Here is a 15,066-nt window from a genome sequence, read left to right as displayed (position 1 = left end):
AATATTTATTCCTCTTCCTGCCCATTTAGCATAAAATACATGCTTAGTATCTATCGTTATAGTACTATTATACCAAAGTGATTGACTCGATATCTCAAAGGCGTCCTTTACCCTTAAATAACATTTTTCTAGTTATACTGACCACGCCCTCACCACATCTTTCCAAAACAACTTTGAAACACATGGGATAATACACTTATCAATATAAAATGGTTCTGCCAACCAAAGTCCTTTAAAGTGGGAATACACAATGTTGTAACAGTGGTCCACGTAAGATTACTTTCGACTTATCTTCTCACCCATGCCAGTTTTTGAGCTACAGTAACACTTTTAACAACTGGTACACTAGTACCTATGTATCTGGGTGGTAGGGACATAATATTTCTTTTAACTCTATCATGTTTCCCTTTCCACACAAAGCCAAAACATATTTTTTAAAACTTTTCTATTAGGTTATCCGAAGGGTTTGGAATGGAAGCAAAAAGATGATTCAGATTTGGCAGAGGAACATATTGTAATACTACATTTCTTCCCATTGGTGGGAGATCATACTGACCATAAATTCATTTCTTTTTCTGTTTGATCAAATTTATCTTAATAGTTAATATCCACCATCTTTTCTAAATCTATATCAAAATTTAATCCCAAAAGCTTAAAATTTGTCTGAGACCATTCCATTCCTTACAGATCTTATACCTAGATCTCTTTTTATCATCCAAATCTGGCTCCCACAGGAGGTATCACTTGGATTAGATTACACTGTAGATATCGCTGCAATGAAATTACATCACAATGCTTTGCAGACCATTGTGACATCACAATCAAATCAAAGCAGTTCTTTTTACACTGAAGACACTGCTAATTACTGCCTACAAATTGAAAAAGTTGGAAGAATGACGTTGGATGATAAATAAAATCTCACCCGAGTGTCTTTTGATATCAAATATATCAACACTCGTTGATAAAAGTGGCAAAAATCCTTGGCAAGCCTCGGAATTTTTCCACTTTTATCAACTCGTGTTGATATATTTGATATCAAAAGACACTCGGGTGAGATTCTCTATTTTTATCCTATCCATATAAATTTTGTTATCTCAGCACTAACCTTTAAACCAGAAAATCTCAGACATTTAGTATATTTAAAACTGCATCCATCTAAGGTTACTGTGGTATCATCTGCAAATTGTGCTGAAACACATTCAATATTGTCTTTAATTCTCTTATTATTCCTAAGCAGTAGTGCAAATATTTCAGCACACAATATAGAAATATATGGTGACACTGGGTCTCCTTATCGGCAGCCTCTAGTAACCATAAAAAATGAACTAGCAAATTTATTCACAAAGACACTCGACTCTATGTTGTTCAAAAAAAATTATTTCTGTATAATTGGCCCGAAATTGAACATTTTTAAAACATTTAGAATAAATTTTCTATCAACAGTATCAAAAGTTTTCTCAAAATCTATAAGTAGTAATAAACCTGGTATTGGGTAGGATTCTGAATAGTCGAAAATTAATCTTGTAACTTCCCCTATATACCTTCAATGGACAAAGGCCTATTGATCTTCATTAACTACTAGCGGCAAAATATTTTATTACTATTTGCGACAACAGCAGCTGCTAGTTTATATGATGTATTTAACAAGGAAATTGGTCGCCAGCTCTTCAAAACATTCTTTCTTTTATTACCTTTTGGTGGGCAAGTGATCAAACCCTGTTTTTGTGTTACAGATAAAGATCCATTATATGCAAAGTTCACTGAATTTATCCAAAATTGGCCAAAGTCATTCCAGGAAAAACTTCAGAAATTCTGACGTGAAACCATTAGGTCTTGGGCTTTTTCCATTTGTCATTTTCTTTCAAGCCAATAAAATATTCACTAGGTTTTTCCCCCAAGTTCTGTCCATTTAGCTTTGGATCTTATGAACAGCCCCAGTGTCTTTTGTTCGCTAATCTCTTCTAATTCTGTTTTTACTTCATTTATTTTATCTAACAGTTCCCTCTTTTCAGATTCTATTTTCCCTCTAAGTCCAGTTTAATTTCTAGATCTTGTAGTCTACTTTACCTTTTCACAGATTTTTTCTTCTTAGTTGATAAATAATATATTGTCATTCCTCTAATTTCTAGTAACAACATTTCCCAGAGTAACTGATCATTTATTGGGTATTTTTTATCATCATTTTTATCTTCATACTGTTGTAAAGTAGAATTTATTGTTTTTTGTACCATCTCCATGTATTCTTGATCATGTAGGAGGGAATTGTTAAACTTCAAAAATCCTTTACCTCTCTGCATTAAATAACATACGAATGTGAATGTGTTTCAGTGTAAGGAAAGTATTGAGGATGAATGTCATGTATTGCTGGATTGACCTGTGTACGATGATTTGCGTGAAAGTTTATACGAAAAGGTCACTTTTAGCTTTCCCAACTTCCTAGAGTTATGAAATACTGACAAACTTATTTTACTTTTTATATATTATGTATATTTTACAGCCAAAACCTGCTTTCTAATTCTCTAACGCAGAAAAAATATTTTATATGTCTAGTGACTGGTATTATATTTTATATACCCCTTTTACACTGTATATACTGTGATATATTTTAAGTCTCTCGTAACCCTAAACGTGTGGCTCACTAATATGTACTGTTATATGTACGTAAATATTTTGTGAGGTGAGACTCAAATAAACAATCTGTCTGTCTGTCTGTCTGTCTGTCTGTCTGTCTGTCTGTCAGTCAGTCAGTCTGTCTTTAATAGTAATTGATGATGTCACAGTGGTCTGCAAGTCTTGTGATGCAAGTTTATTGTAGAGATATCTGCTAGGAGATACTGCTTGACCTCACCCAAGCAATGTCTCCTGTCAAAGCCATTTTTGTTACTACTTGTATTAGCAAGCCAACTGAGACACCATGCCACATTTTAACATGAATACCCCACTCAGACACATTATACTGACTCTGAGACAACCAGTCCTTGTTTTATCACCTTTATGCCAAGTGCCAGGCACGGAAACAACAGGCACCATCTTTTAACATTTTTTGGTATGAAGCAGCCAGGGTATGGAACCACAACCTCCTAGCCTCCAGGCATACACTCTATCCACTAGACCACAGTGGTGGTCTAATATACTATGAACCCCCTACCTTGTCTGAAACACCATCCATGTTCCCGATCGCAGCTGCCTGAAGGAACTCCTCCTCGTGGCGTTTGCTTTCATGGACCTCGGCCGCTGAAGGGAGATAACTCAGTTAATTAGTTCAGCAGGAACACTGTCAAATATCTACACGTCTCAAATATTAGCCTTTCCATCATACAAGTTAAGACAAAGTTATATATAACATGGAAAAGCACCACCAAAAAAGCCTTTCAAAATGTACTACACTCCAAGGAACTCTTGACAACTGACATGCCAATCATCGGACCACACACCCTCCTTTGGTCTGCTAGGTGCACAGGAAGCCATCCACAAAAAGGTGATGAGTGGGAATGATATTCAACTCAAAGTTACCCCAGAGGAGATGGGAGTGCAGAGACTGGTCATCTCAAAGCTTCTATAAGCCGTGTCACGTTGGTCTTTCTGTACCTACCTTCTATGAGCCATCTCACATTGGTCTTCCTGTACCTACTTTCTATAAGCCGTCTCACATTGGGCTTCCTGTACCTACTTTCTATAAGCTGTCTCACGTTGGTCTTCCTGTACCTACTTTCTATAAGCCGTCTCACATTGGTCTTCCTGTACCTACTTTCTATAAGCCGTCTCACGTTGGTCTTCCTGTACCTACTTTCTATAAGCCGTCTCACATTGGGCTTCCTGTACCTACCTTCTATAAGCCATCCCACGTTGGGCTTCCTGTACCTACTTTCTATAAGCCGTCTCATGTTGGTCTTACTGTACCTACCTTCTATAAGCCGTCTCACATTGGGCTTCCTGTACCTACCTTCTATAAGCCATCTCACGTTGGGCTTCCTGTACCTACCTTCTATAAGCGTCTCACATTGGTCTTACTGTACCTACCTTCTATAAGCCGTCTCACATTGGTCTTACTGTACCTACCTTCTATAAGCCGTCTCACATTGGGCTTCCTGTACCTACCTTCTATAAGCCATCTGACGTTGGGCTTCCTGTACCTACCTTCTATAAGCCGTCTCACGTTGGTCTTACTGTACCTACCTTCTATAAGCCGTCTCACATTGGGCTTCCTGTACCTACCTTCTATAAGCCATCTCACGTTGGGCTTCCTGTACCTACCTTCTATAAGCGTCTCACATTGGTCTTACTGTACCTACCTTCTATAAGCCGTTTCACATTGGTCTTACTGTACCTACCTTCTATAAGCCGTCTCACATTGGGCTTCCTGTACCTACCTTCTATAAGCCGTCTCACCTTGGTCTTCCTGTATCTACCTTCTATAAGCCATCTCACGTGGGGCTTCCTGTACCTACTTTCTATAAGTGGTCTCATGTTGGGCTTCCTGTACCTACCTTCTATAAGCCATCTCATGTTGGGCTTCCTGTACCTACCTTCTATAAGCCGTCTCACATTGGGCTTCCTGTACCTACCTTCTATAAGCCATCTCACATTGGGCTTCCTGTACCTACCTTCTATAAGCTGTCTCACGTTGGGCTTCCTGTACCTACTTTCTATAAGCCGTCTCACATTGGTCTTCCTGTACCTACTTTCTATAAGCCGTCTCACATTGGGCTTCCTGTACCTACTTTCTATAAGCTGTCTCACGTTGGTCTTCCTGTACCTACTTTCTATAAGCCGTCTCACATTGGTCTTCCTGTACCTACTTTCTATAAGCCGTCTCACGTTGGGCTTCCTGTACCTACCTTCTATAAGCCGTCTCACGTTGGGGTTCCGGGCCAGGTCTCTTGGCTGATGCCCCTCGGAGTTCACGGCCGTCACATTAGCTCCATACTCCAGCAGGACTGTGAGAACTTGCTGCGACATGAATGAGATAATACGTTTTGAGTTTTGCTAAGCTTGGAAATGCTCCTCAAACAAACTGTGTACTGTGTAACACATCAAGGCCTTAAAACATTCCGTAAACCAAACTGCCCAAAGTGTTTAACTGTAGGACTTAATCAACCACTGTATCAATTAAACGACAACAATATTTCAATCTAATATCTTGGCTAGTCTTTCAAATAAAAACATTGTTCATTTATATAGGATCTCTGACACATGAATCATTATTAGTTTTCCTGGGACTTAAAATTCCTTACTGTGATTAGTGGATTGAATTGTCCCCCAACGCCATCTCACCCCTATCCCATCTCACCTTCCACCCCATCTAACCCCTACCCTATCTCACCTCATACCCCATCTCACCTCCCACCCCATCTCACCTACCACCCCATCTCACCTCCTACCCCATCTCACTCCTACCCAATCTCACCCCTACCCCATCTCTTCTCCTACCCCATCTCTTCTCCTACCCCATCTCACCCCTACCCCATCTCACCTCCTACTCCATCTCACCCCTACCCCATCTCATCTCCTACCCCATCTCATCTCCTACTCCATCTCACCCCTACCCCATCTCATCTCCTACCCCATCTCACCCCTACCCCATCTCACCCCTACCCCATCTCATCTCCTACCCCATCTCATCTCCTACTCCATCTCACCCCTACCCCATCTCACCCCTACCCCATCTCACCCCTACCCCATCTCATCTCCTACCACATCTCATCTCCTATCCCATCTCATCTCCTACTCCATCTCACCCCTACCCCATCTCACCCCTACTCCATCTCACCTCCCTTGCTGTGTGTGCAGCCTGATGTAGTGGTGTGTCTCCAACTGTGTTCACAACATTCAGATCAGCTCCATTCTGGAATCAATTTGCAACAAAAACCATGTTTCCTGAACAGCTGACTGGTATGTTCACACAACTTATGACATGGATGATACTACATAAAAGATGTGAAGTCTATTAAGAAAAATGACCTTTGAGTAATGATAAGAAAAAATGTTGAAAATGACCATATTATGAAACAGAATTCTTTTTTTCACATTTTATTTCATAATTATGAAAACTGAACCAAAGCATGCATAGGCAAGGCTCAGCCATAAAACAAGGATAAAATGTGCTGGACTCAAATATCAAAACTTACAAATGTTACCACACTATACGTCATACCAAAACTATGAGGGCATTGATGGATTGTTACCTGTAAAAGTATCTTCACCGTGTCATAGTGTCCAAAGTATGACGCCAAGTGTAGAGGGGTCCATCCTCGGTTAAACTTCTTTTTACCTGTCAGCAGGGTAGAGTAGGGAGAGTGACATGTGTCTCTAATGGGGAGTGTGGGGTGTCACTAGTGGGGAGCATGGGGTGTCACTAGTGGGGAGTGTGGGGTGTCTCTAGTGGGGAGTGTGGGGTGTCTCTAGTGGGGAGTGTGGGGTGTCACTAGTGGGGAGTGTGGGGGGTGTCACTAGTGGGGAGTGTGGGGTGTCTCTAGTGGGGATCGTGGGGTGTCTCTAGTGGGGAGTGTGGGGTGTCTCTAGTGGGGAGCGTGGGGTGTCTCTAGTGGGGAGAGTGCCATGTATCTCTAGTGGGGATCGTGGGGTGTCACTAGTGGGGAGCGTGGGGTGTCTCTAGTGGGGAGTGTGGGGTGTCACTAGTGGGGAGAGTGCCATGTGTCTCTAGTGGGGATCGTGGGGTGTCACTAGTGGGGAGTGTGGGGTGTCTCTAGTGGGGAGCGTGGGGTGTCACCAGTGGGGAGAGTGCCATGTGTCACTAGTGGGGATCGTGGGGTGTCACTAGTGGGGAGTGTGGGGTGTCTCTAGTGGGGAGCATGGGGTGTCTCTAGTGGGGAGAGCGCCATGTGTCACTAGTGGGGATCGTGGGGTGTCACTAGTGGGGAGTGTGGGGTGTCTCTAGTGGGGAGCATGGGGTGTCTCTAGTGGGGAGAGCGCCATGTGTCACTAGTGGGGAGCGTGGGGTGTCACTAGTGGGGAGTGTGGGGTGTCTCCAGTGGGGAGAGTGGGGTGTCACCAGTGGGGAGAGTGCCATGTGTCTCTAGTGGGGATCGTGGGGTGTCACTAGTGGGGAGCGTGGGGTGTCTCTAGTGGGGAGCGTGGGGTGTCTCTAGTGGGGAGCGTGGGGTGTCTCTAGTGGGGAGTGTGGGGTGTCTCCAGTGGGGAGAGTGGGGTGTCACTAGTGGGGAGCGTGGGGTGTCTCTAGTGGGGAGCGTGGGGTGTCTCTAGTGGGGAGCGTGGGGTGTCTCTAGTGGGGAGTGTGGGGTGTCTCCAGTGGGGAGAGTGGGGTGTCACTAGTGGGGAGCGTGGGGTGTCTCTAGTGGGGAGCGTGGGGTGTCTCTAGTGGGGAGTGTGGGGTGTCTCCAGTGGGGAGAGTGGGGTGTCTCTAGTGGGGATCGTGGGGTGTCACTAGTGGGGAGTGTGGGGTGTCTCCAGTGGGGAGAGTGGGGTGTCACCAGTGGGGAGAGTGCCATGTGTCTCTAGTGGGGAGCGTGGGGTGTCTCTAGTGGGGAGCGTGGGGTGTCTCTAGTGGGGAGCGTGGGGTGTCTCTAGTGGGGAGTGTGGGGTGTCTCTAGTGGGGATCGTGGGGTGTCACTAGTGGGGAGCGTGGGGTGTCTCTAGTGGGGAGCGTGGGGTGTCTCTAGTGGGGAGCGTGGGGTGTCTCTAGTGGGGAGCGTGGGGTGTCTCTAGTGGGGAGTGTGGGGTGTCTCTAGTGGGGATCGTGGGGTGTCACTAGTGGGGAGCGTGGGGTGTCTCTAGTGGGGAGCGTGGGGTGTCTCTAGTGGGGAGCGTGGGGTGTCTCTAGTGGGGAGCGTGGGGTGTCTCTAGTGGGGAGCGTGGGGTGTCACTAGTGGGGAGCGTGGGGTGTCTCTAGTGGGGAGCGTGGGGTGTCTCTAGTGGGGAGCGTGGGGTGTCTCTAGTGGGGAGCGTGGGGTGTCACTAGTGGGGAGCGTGGGGTGTCACTAGTGGGGAGCGTGGGGTGTCTCTAGTGGGGAGCGTGGGGTGTCACTAGTGGGGAGCGTGGGGTGTCACTAGTGGGGAGCGTGGGGTGTCTCTAGTGGGGAGCGTGGGGTGTCTCTAGTGGGGAGCGTGGGGTGTCACTAGTGGGGATCGTGGGGTGTCACTAGTGGGGAGCGTGGGGTGTCACTAGTGGGGAGCGTGGGGTGTCACTAGTGGGGAGCGTGGGGTGTCTCTAGTGGGGAGCGTGGGGTGTCTCTAGTGGGGAGCGTGGGGTGTCACTAGTGGGGAGCGTGGGGTGTCACTAGTGGGGAGCGTGGGGTGTCTCTAGTGGGGAGCGTGGGGTGTCTCTAGTGGGGAGCGTGGGGTGTCACTAGTGGGGATCGTGGGGTGTCACTAGTGGGGAGCGTGGGGTGTCACTAGTGGGGAGCGTGGGGTGTCACTAGTGGGGAGCGTGGGGTGTCTCTAGTGGGGAGCGTGGGGTGTCTCTAGTGGGGAGAGCGCCATGTGTCACTAGTGGGGAGTGTGGGGTGTCACTAGTGGGGAGAGTGGGGTGTCTCTAGTGGGGAGCGTGGGGTGTCTCTAGTGGGGAGAGCGCCATGTGTCACTAGTGGGGAGTGTGGGGTGTCACTAGTGGGGAGCATGGGGTGTCACTAGAGGGGAGAGTGGAGTGTCACTAGTGGGGAGCGTGGGGTGTCACTAGTGGGGAGTGTGGGGTGTCACTAGCGGGGAGAGTGGGTTGTCTCTAGTGGGGAGTGTGGGGTGTCACTAGTGGGGAGTGTGGGGTGTCACTAGTGGGGTGTCACTAGTGGGGAGTGTGGGATGTCACTAGTGGGGATTGTGGGGTGTCACTAGTGGGGAGCGTGGGGTGTCTCTGGTGGGGAGCGTGGGGTGTCACTAGTGGGGAGTGTGGGGTGTCACTAGCGGGGAGAGTGGGTTGTCTCTAGTGGGGAGTGTGGGGTGTCACTAGTGGGGAGTGTGGGGTGTCACTAGTGGGGTGTCACTAGTGGGGAGTGTGGGATGTCACTAGTGGGGATTGTGGGGTGTCACTAGTGGGGAGTGTGGGGTGTCTCTAGTGGGGAGAGTGGGGTGTCACTAGTGGGGAGTGTGGGGTGTCACTAGTGGGGAGAGTGGGGTGTCACTAGTGGGGAGTGTCGGGTGTCTCTAGTGGGGAGTGTGGGGTGTCACTAGTGGGGAGTGTGGGGTGTCACTAGTGGGGAGCGTGGGGTGTCTCTAGTGGGGAGTGTGGGGTGTCTCTAGTGGGGAGCGTGGGGTGTCTCTAGTGGGGAGTGTGGGGTGAAAGGTGAAAGGGACAGGATGGTTTCCCAGAAGGGATGGATGGTTACCCAGAAGGGATGGATGATTTCCCAGAAGGGTGTTGTATGATTTCCCCAGAAGGGTGTTGTATGATTTCCCAGAAGGGATGGATGATTTCCCCAGAAGGGTGTTATATGATTTCCCCAGAAGGGTGTTGTATGATTTCCCCAGAAGGGTGTTGTATGATTTCCCCAGAAGGGTGTTGTATGATTTCCCCAGAAGGGATGGATGATTTCCCCAGAAGGGATGGATAATCCCCCAGAGAGATGGATGATTTCCCCAGAAGGGATGGATGATTTCCCCAGAAGGGATGGATAATCCCCCAGAGAGATGGATGTTTTCCCCCGAAGGGATGGATCATACTACCCATAAGGGATGATGTATACTCCCCGTGGCGCTGAGAATGAAAATCGAGTGCACACTCGATCCATTGACCAAGGTAATAATGTTAGTACTTTGAGCATGCCCCGAGTGTGTGGAGGCTAGCGCAATACAAGTAAACACATAATTATTTATTTGGGGATTTTTTCGATAGGTCACTGATGTGACCAGGATTTTACACGATGCACAAATAATGAGATTGGATGCAGAATGAGAATATACTGCATCCTGATGTATGCACAATAATTTTCAATGTACCTTCAGCGCATCAATAGCAGGTACGGGTGTCTGTTATTTCATCCATCAATCATGACCACTGTCCACATTCATTCCAGGCTCTAAAGTAATTATCAAAAGGTACACTACACTGTTTCATTACTTTACAGGACGCTCATATTGCCTGCAAGGACCCTTAAGATTAATTATCGGGGTCACCTGGACCCCACTTTTGTAAGTCAAGGTAAAACTCTGGTGACACATAGTGTAGTACAATGATGGTTTCCATCTTAACCTCACACAAACAGAGAGATTTAAAGAGATATATGTATACATGGGGCAGTCGGGTAGCCTAGTGGTTAAAGCATTCGCTCGTCACGCTGAAGACCCGGGTTCGATTCATGACATGGGTATAATGTGTGAAACCCTAATCCTGGTGTCCCCCGCTGTGATATTGCTGGAATATTGATAAAAGCGTAAAACCATACTCACTCACATGTATACATATTAACAAAACATGAGAAATGGTAATCACTCCTCACACTTGACATTGTGCGAGAATCATCTACCTTTGCAGTTGATGTCTAGGACCACGTCATTGTCAGCACCTGGAACAACCAGCTTCAGGACACGGGATGCACACCCATGACGAGCATGATGCAGCAGTTCTTCCTCGGCAGACTCAAACTCGGGCTGGAACACTACGTCTTGTCCGTCGGCCATCTTGGAGGGACTCCCCTGTGGCCTTGTTTATGTCATGTTTGAGGGAGTACCTAAAATGTGATGGGAATGTACAGGTAAATACATTTAGTGAGAGTGAGTTAGACCATGTAGACAGGATATCACCTCATTAGAATTCATTAAAATCTCCCTCCATCCATATCTGACAAAATATCCAAAGGTCATTTCAGGTTGGCGAATTTTGACTGCCAAATTCAAATTATTGGGGTTTATGAGCCCATCTTTCAAAAATCAGCTTCATTGCTTTATCACCTCTTAGTCTTTGTTCTTAACAATAGCTCCAAACTCTCACATTTTACAATCTCATAACTCTTCATATCAAAATGCTGGTTTGTGTTCAATTTCAACACACATAAACCAGATTGGTTGCTCGATCCAAATTAAAACTTTGCTCATCTTACAGAGAATTTAGCAGACTTAACACTCATTATACCTGGTTATAGAAAGTTCACCTAACTTCACAGCAAGAGGTATTATATCAGAGTAAAATATCTGAAAATCAGAGAGCGAATTCCATATCAAAATGTCCCCAGTGTTCATTGGTACCTCACATGTCTCATGCTTGTAGCATGCATAGTAAGAGTCAATTATAATAGGTTTATTTGGTCTGGCTGTGTGACTGATGTGTTCATCGATCTTTCATCCATGCCCTGTCCAGGGATCACAGCACATGCTTTCAGTCATAACTTTACCATGTCCCGACTTGAATATTTACAGGCCACTGTCATATAGCCAGAATTGGGCTGAAAGACTCAAAAAAGATTGACTCCTTTACAAATCAATGCTGATGTACCTGTAGATCTGTCTCACTGAATATTTACCAGAAATCTTGAACAAAAATGGCATTTCAGGTATATGTAAGTGTCTGCAGCTAGTCGATAGTAATAATAATCATATCTGGGTTATGGAACCCACCACTTTATTCCTAAGCGCAATAAAGTTCATATAACTTTATGAAGATTACACTGATAATATTTTCTTTCGTTATCCCTTTCATTTTATTTTTTAAAAACTAGATCTTTTGGTTTAAATATAATACACGGACATTTAAACACGGACCTGACCACCATCAATCTCCAAACTCAGAATAAATTGTATCCTACATTCACAAACAAATGTATGGAGTGTATCCCTTGACTGTAGTCCAGAGTGCCGGCATTACCCGGGTGTAAGTGGAGAAGTTCAACAGCTGACGGATGTAAACAAAGTGGAAACTAGTCGCCGAAAATCTCTCTTGGTCAATACACTTGATTATTTTAGCAGTATATGTTAGGGATGTATCTTACCTTGATAATAATTAAGACACATTCATTGTCTTTCTGGTTTTTGGCAGGTATCAGTCATTTTGTTATTGTTCTGACACAAGGTAGTGATTGATCATGTGCAAATCCCGGAAGTGAACAAAGGTTATGGAAGGGAGGCAACTCATACAGAAGTACCGTAGTACATTTGATGCACGCATCACTCAGTTTCCTGAAGTGCGAGTTCGTATATAAATATTTTCGTTACGAATTTTCGAAATTAAAAACAAAATAATACTAACAATGTCTAGTTAGTACACACACACACACGTCCACACACACGTCCACACACACACACACACACACACACGTCCACACACACACACGTCCACACACACACGTCCACACTCAAACACACACGTCCACACACACACACACGTCCAAACACACACACGTCCAAACACACACACGTCCAAACACACACACGTCCAACACACACACACACACACACACACACACACACACACACACACACACACACACACACACACACACACACACACGTCCACACGTCCACACACACACACACACACACAAAAAAAAAAAAAACGCACACGTCCACACACACACACACACACACACACACAAACACACACGTCCACACACACACACACACACGTCCACAAACACACACACAAACACGTCCACACACACGCACGCACACACACACACACACACACAGACACACACACACAGACACACACACACATATACACATCGCTACATAAGTGTCCTGAGCCTATTGTCATATCATCTCGCCTCTCGTGTACACTATTGAGTTATTTTTATTGAACTTGGTTAATAGACTCGGTTGAAATAGAACAAGACTGTCGCAAACATACTAATCTTATTCCACATTTGTCGGTTAGACACCCGTCAACCATAAGCGATGGATCCCGTTGCACCTTCGATTACCCCACATTTCAGTCACCTATCTACTCAGAATACGTCACTACGTTCCTGATATTCCTTCATTTTACACGAATAACTTATAAACACATTCTTCCGATGCCTGCAGAATCCCATAATCCAAAATATTATCATGTTTTTGCCGTTTACAGTTTGAATTTTGTTAAGCCTTTTTGACCTTCATGACGGAGAAGTGCATTGACGTAATTTTTCACTCCATAATTTATCGGCCTCAGTTTCTCTTTCCACGAGGAAACATTGTTGCTGAAGCTTGCTTATTTAGCGTTGAGATTTCCGGGCACATATTGACAATTGAATGTACAGACAATAAGAAGTACAACTCACATCCGCTGGTACCACTATCTGACACCGGATGAGACTTTGTATAATTGTGAGCGTGGCGACAACGTAAAACTCACGTTGTGACGTTCATACAGTAACAGAATGCACACACCAAACAAACTTCATCAACTTATGTTTTTTAGTGTTGTCTAATAATTGAATGGAATGAATTGAATAACAATTCTGTTAGAGAGCATCCATTTGATTTCTAGGCGGGAGTAGGGATGGAGGTGGGGATGGAGGTGGGGTTACATGAACTATGCCCAAATTGAATAATTTGTTTGCAGCGGTGAAGAAAATGATTAGTTTGTTGGCAGTGGTGAAGAAAATGAATAGTTTGTTTTGAGGAAAGTTCCTAAACGTCAACATGGTTGTTGATAGGGATAATGCACAGATTGTGTGATGGTGGTTTGGCTTCTAAGGCTTGGAGAGTAGCCTCCCTTTGACCCTTTCACGTCAACGGTTGAAAGTGAGAAGTTTTCATTTGACATGACATATGCGATAAAGTTACTTGATAGTGAAAACATTTCGGCATAATAAAGCCGTTATGTTGTCTTTATTTGCTTATTCCGTGTCACATTAGGTTAGCAGAAATATAATGGGCTTTTCTAACCTGATATGACGCCGTATACGGCAACCAAAGTCACCATAACTAATAACACCAGTGCGCAATTTTGATATTCAATAAAAAAACACGAGTAATTTCTGTGGTGCATTTAAAAATTCCAGATCCGGGCTTTGGAGACGGTTGAAGCTTTTGTTTCACGTTGCTAATATTCAAGGATTGATCTTGGCATCAGTAAATCATTTCCTGCTGTGTTCAGTTTGAACTCTGACAACAATCAAGATTGTCGGCCTGTGCAACAAATTGATAATGAATGCGCCACTTTGAGTTTATATAGTGTTTGGTTTAACGCCACTTTGAAAAGCATGCAAGTGATATCACGATTTATCATCCAAAACTGGCTCCCATAGGAGATATCGCTTGGATTAGATCAAGCGATATCTACACTGTAGATATCGCTGCGATGAAATTACATCACAATGCTTTGCAGACCATTGTGACGTCACTGGTTACATGACGTCACAATCAAATGACATCACACATGGCTCTGCTACTGAAGCTGTACTTTTTACACTGACGACACTGCTAAATTGCTGTTTACAATTTGAAAAAGTTGGAAGAATGATATTGGATGATAAATAAAATCTCACCCTAGTGTCTTTTGATATCAAATATATCAACACTCGTTGATAAAAGTGGCACAAATCCTCGGCAAGCCTCGGAATTTTTCCACTTTTATCAACTCGTGTTGATATATTTGATATCAAAAGACACTCGGGTGAGATTCTCTATGTGTCAGCTTAATGTGGAAGAAACGCCCGAAGTGATGCAGGTCTCAGACGTTTACCACTTTGGAGTGAGTGAGTTAAAGTTTAACGTCACATCGGCAATATTTCAGCCATATCGTGACGAAATTACCACTTTGGAGAAACCCACGAGCAGGGATATGGTGCTGACAAACTCAGAACCGGTATTTGAACTCTGCATAGCGACGTGCCCCATTGAGCTTATGTATAACCAGCTGGGTTGTCGAGCTATCACAGAGTATCTACCCGACGTCGTCAACCCCGACCACTCTCTACAACGCGTCTGTTTGGACATCAATGACGTTCCAAGAAATAGCGATGCCTGTGGGACACGAACTCCACTTTAGACTTACCAAAAAGCCAAAAAATAAAGCTTCATAGATTTTTATTTTCCGTTGGTTTACATAACACTTGCGAGTCAACAATTTCATGGATCAAATTTATAAATTTGCGATCAAGGCTACTATAACACCAAGACCGCCTGCGTGGTCTGGATAGAGGTCCGCCCGAGACCGCCTCCGTGGTCACGTGGATA

At 44.8% G+C, this 15,066-nt stretch overlaps 1 protein-coding gene across 1 annotated transcript in view; it reads right to left on the bottom strand.

Moving 5' to 3' along the window:
- LOC124149646 (oxysterol-binding protein-related protein 1-like) overlaps nucleotides 1–12,015 on the bottom strand; it is a 116,166-nt gene extending 104,151 nt beyond the window's left edge. Inside the window, exons 1-6 of the mRNA XM_046521377.2 lie at nucleotides 11,895–12,015; nucleotides 10,437–10,640; nucleotides 6,186–6,271; nucleotides 5,771–5,845; nucleotides 4,839–4,950; nucleotides 3,149–3,234 (exon numbers count right to left, since the gene is read on the bottom strand). Of these exons, the coding sequence (XP_046377333.2) occupies nucleotides 3,149–3,234; nucleotides 4,839–4,950; nucleotides 5,771–5,845; nucleotides 6,186–6,271; nucleotides 10,437–10,590 (513 nt within the window). The 5' untranslated portion in view covers nucleotides 10,591–10,640; nucleotides 11,895–12,015. The remainder of the gene's footprint in view (nucleotides 1–3,148; nucleotides 3,235–4,838; nucleotides 4,951–5,770; nucleotides 5,846–6,185; nucleotides 6,272–10,436; nucleotides 10,641–11,894) is intronic.
- Between the last annotated feature and the right edge of the window lie 3,051 nt (nucleotides 12,016–15,066).

The sequence above is a fragment of the Haliotis rufescens genome, unplaced genomic scaffold, assembly GCF_023055435.1.
Source record: "Haliotis rufescens isolate VD_foot unplaced genomic scaffold, xgHalRufe1.0.p SCAF_1, whole genome shotgun sequence".
Taxonomy (NCBI): Eukaryota; Metazoa; Mollusca; class Gastropoda; order Lepetellida; family Haliotidae; genus Haliotis; species Haliotis rufescens.
This window is presented reverse-complemented; position numbering and strand designations above follow the sequence as displayed.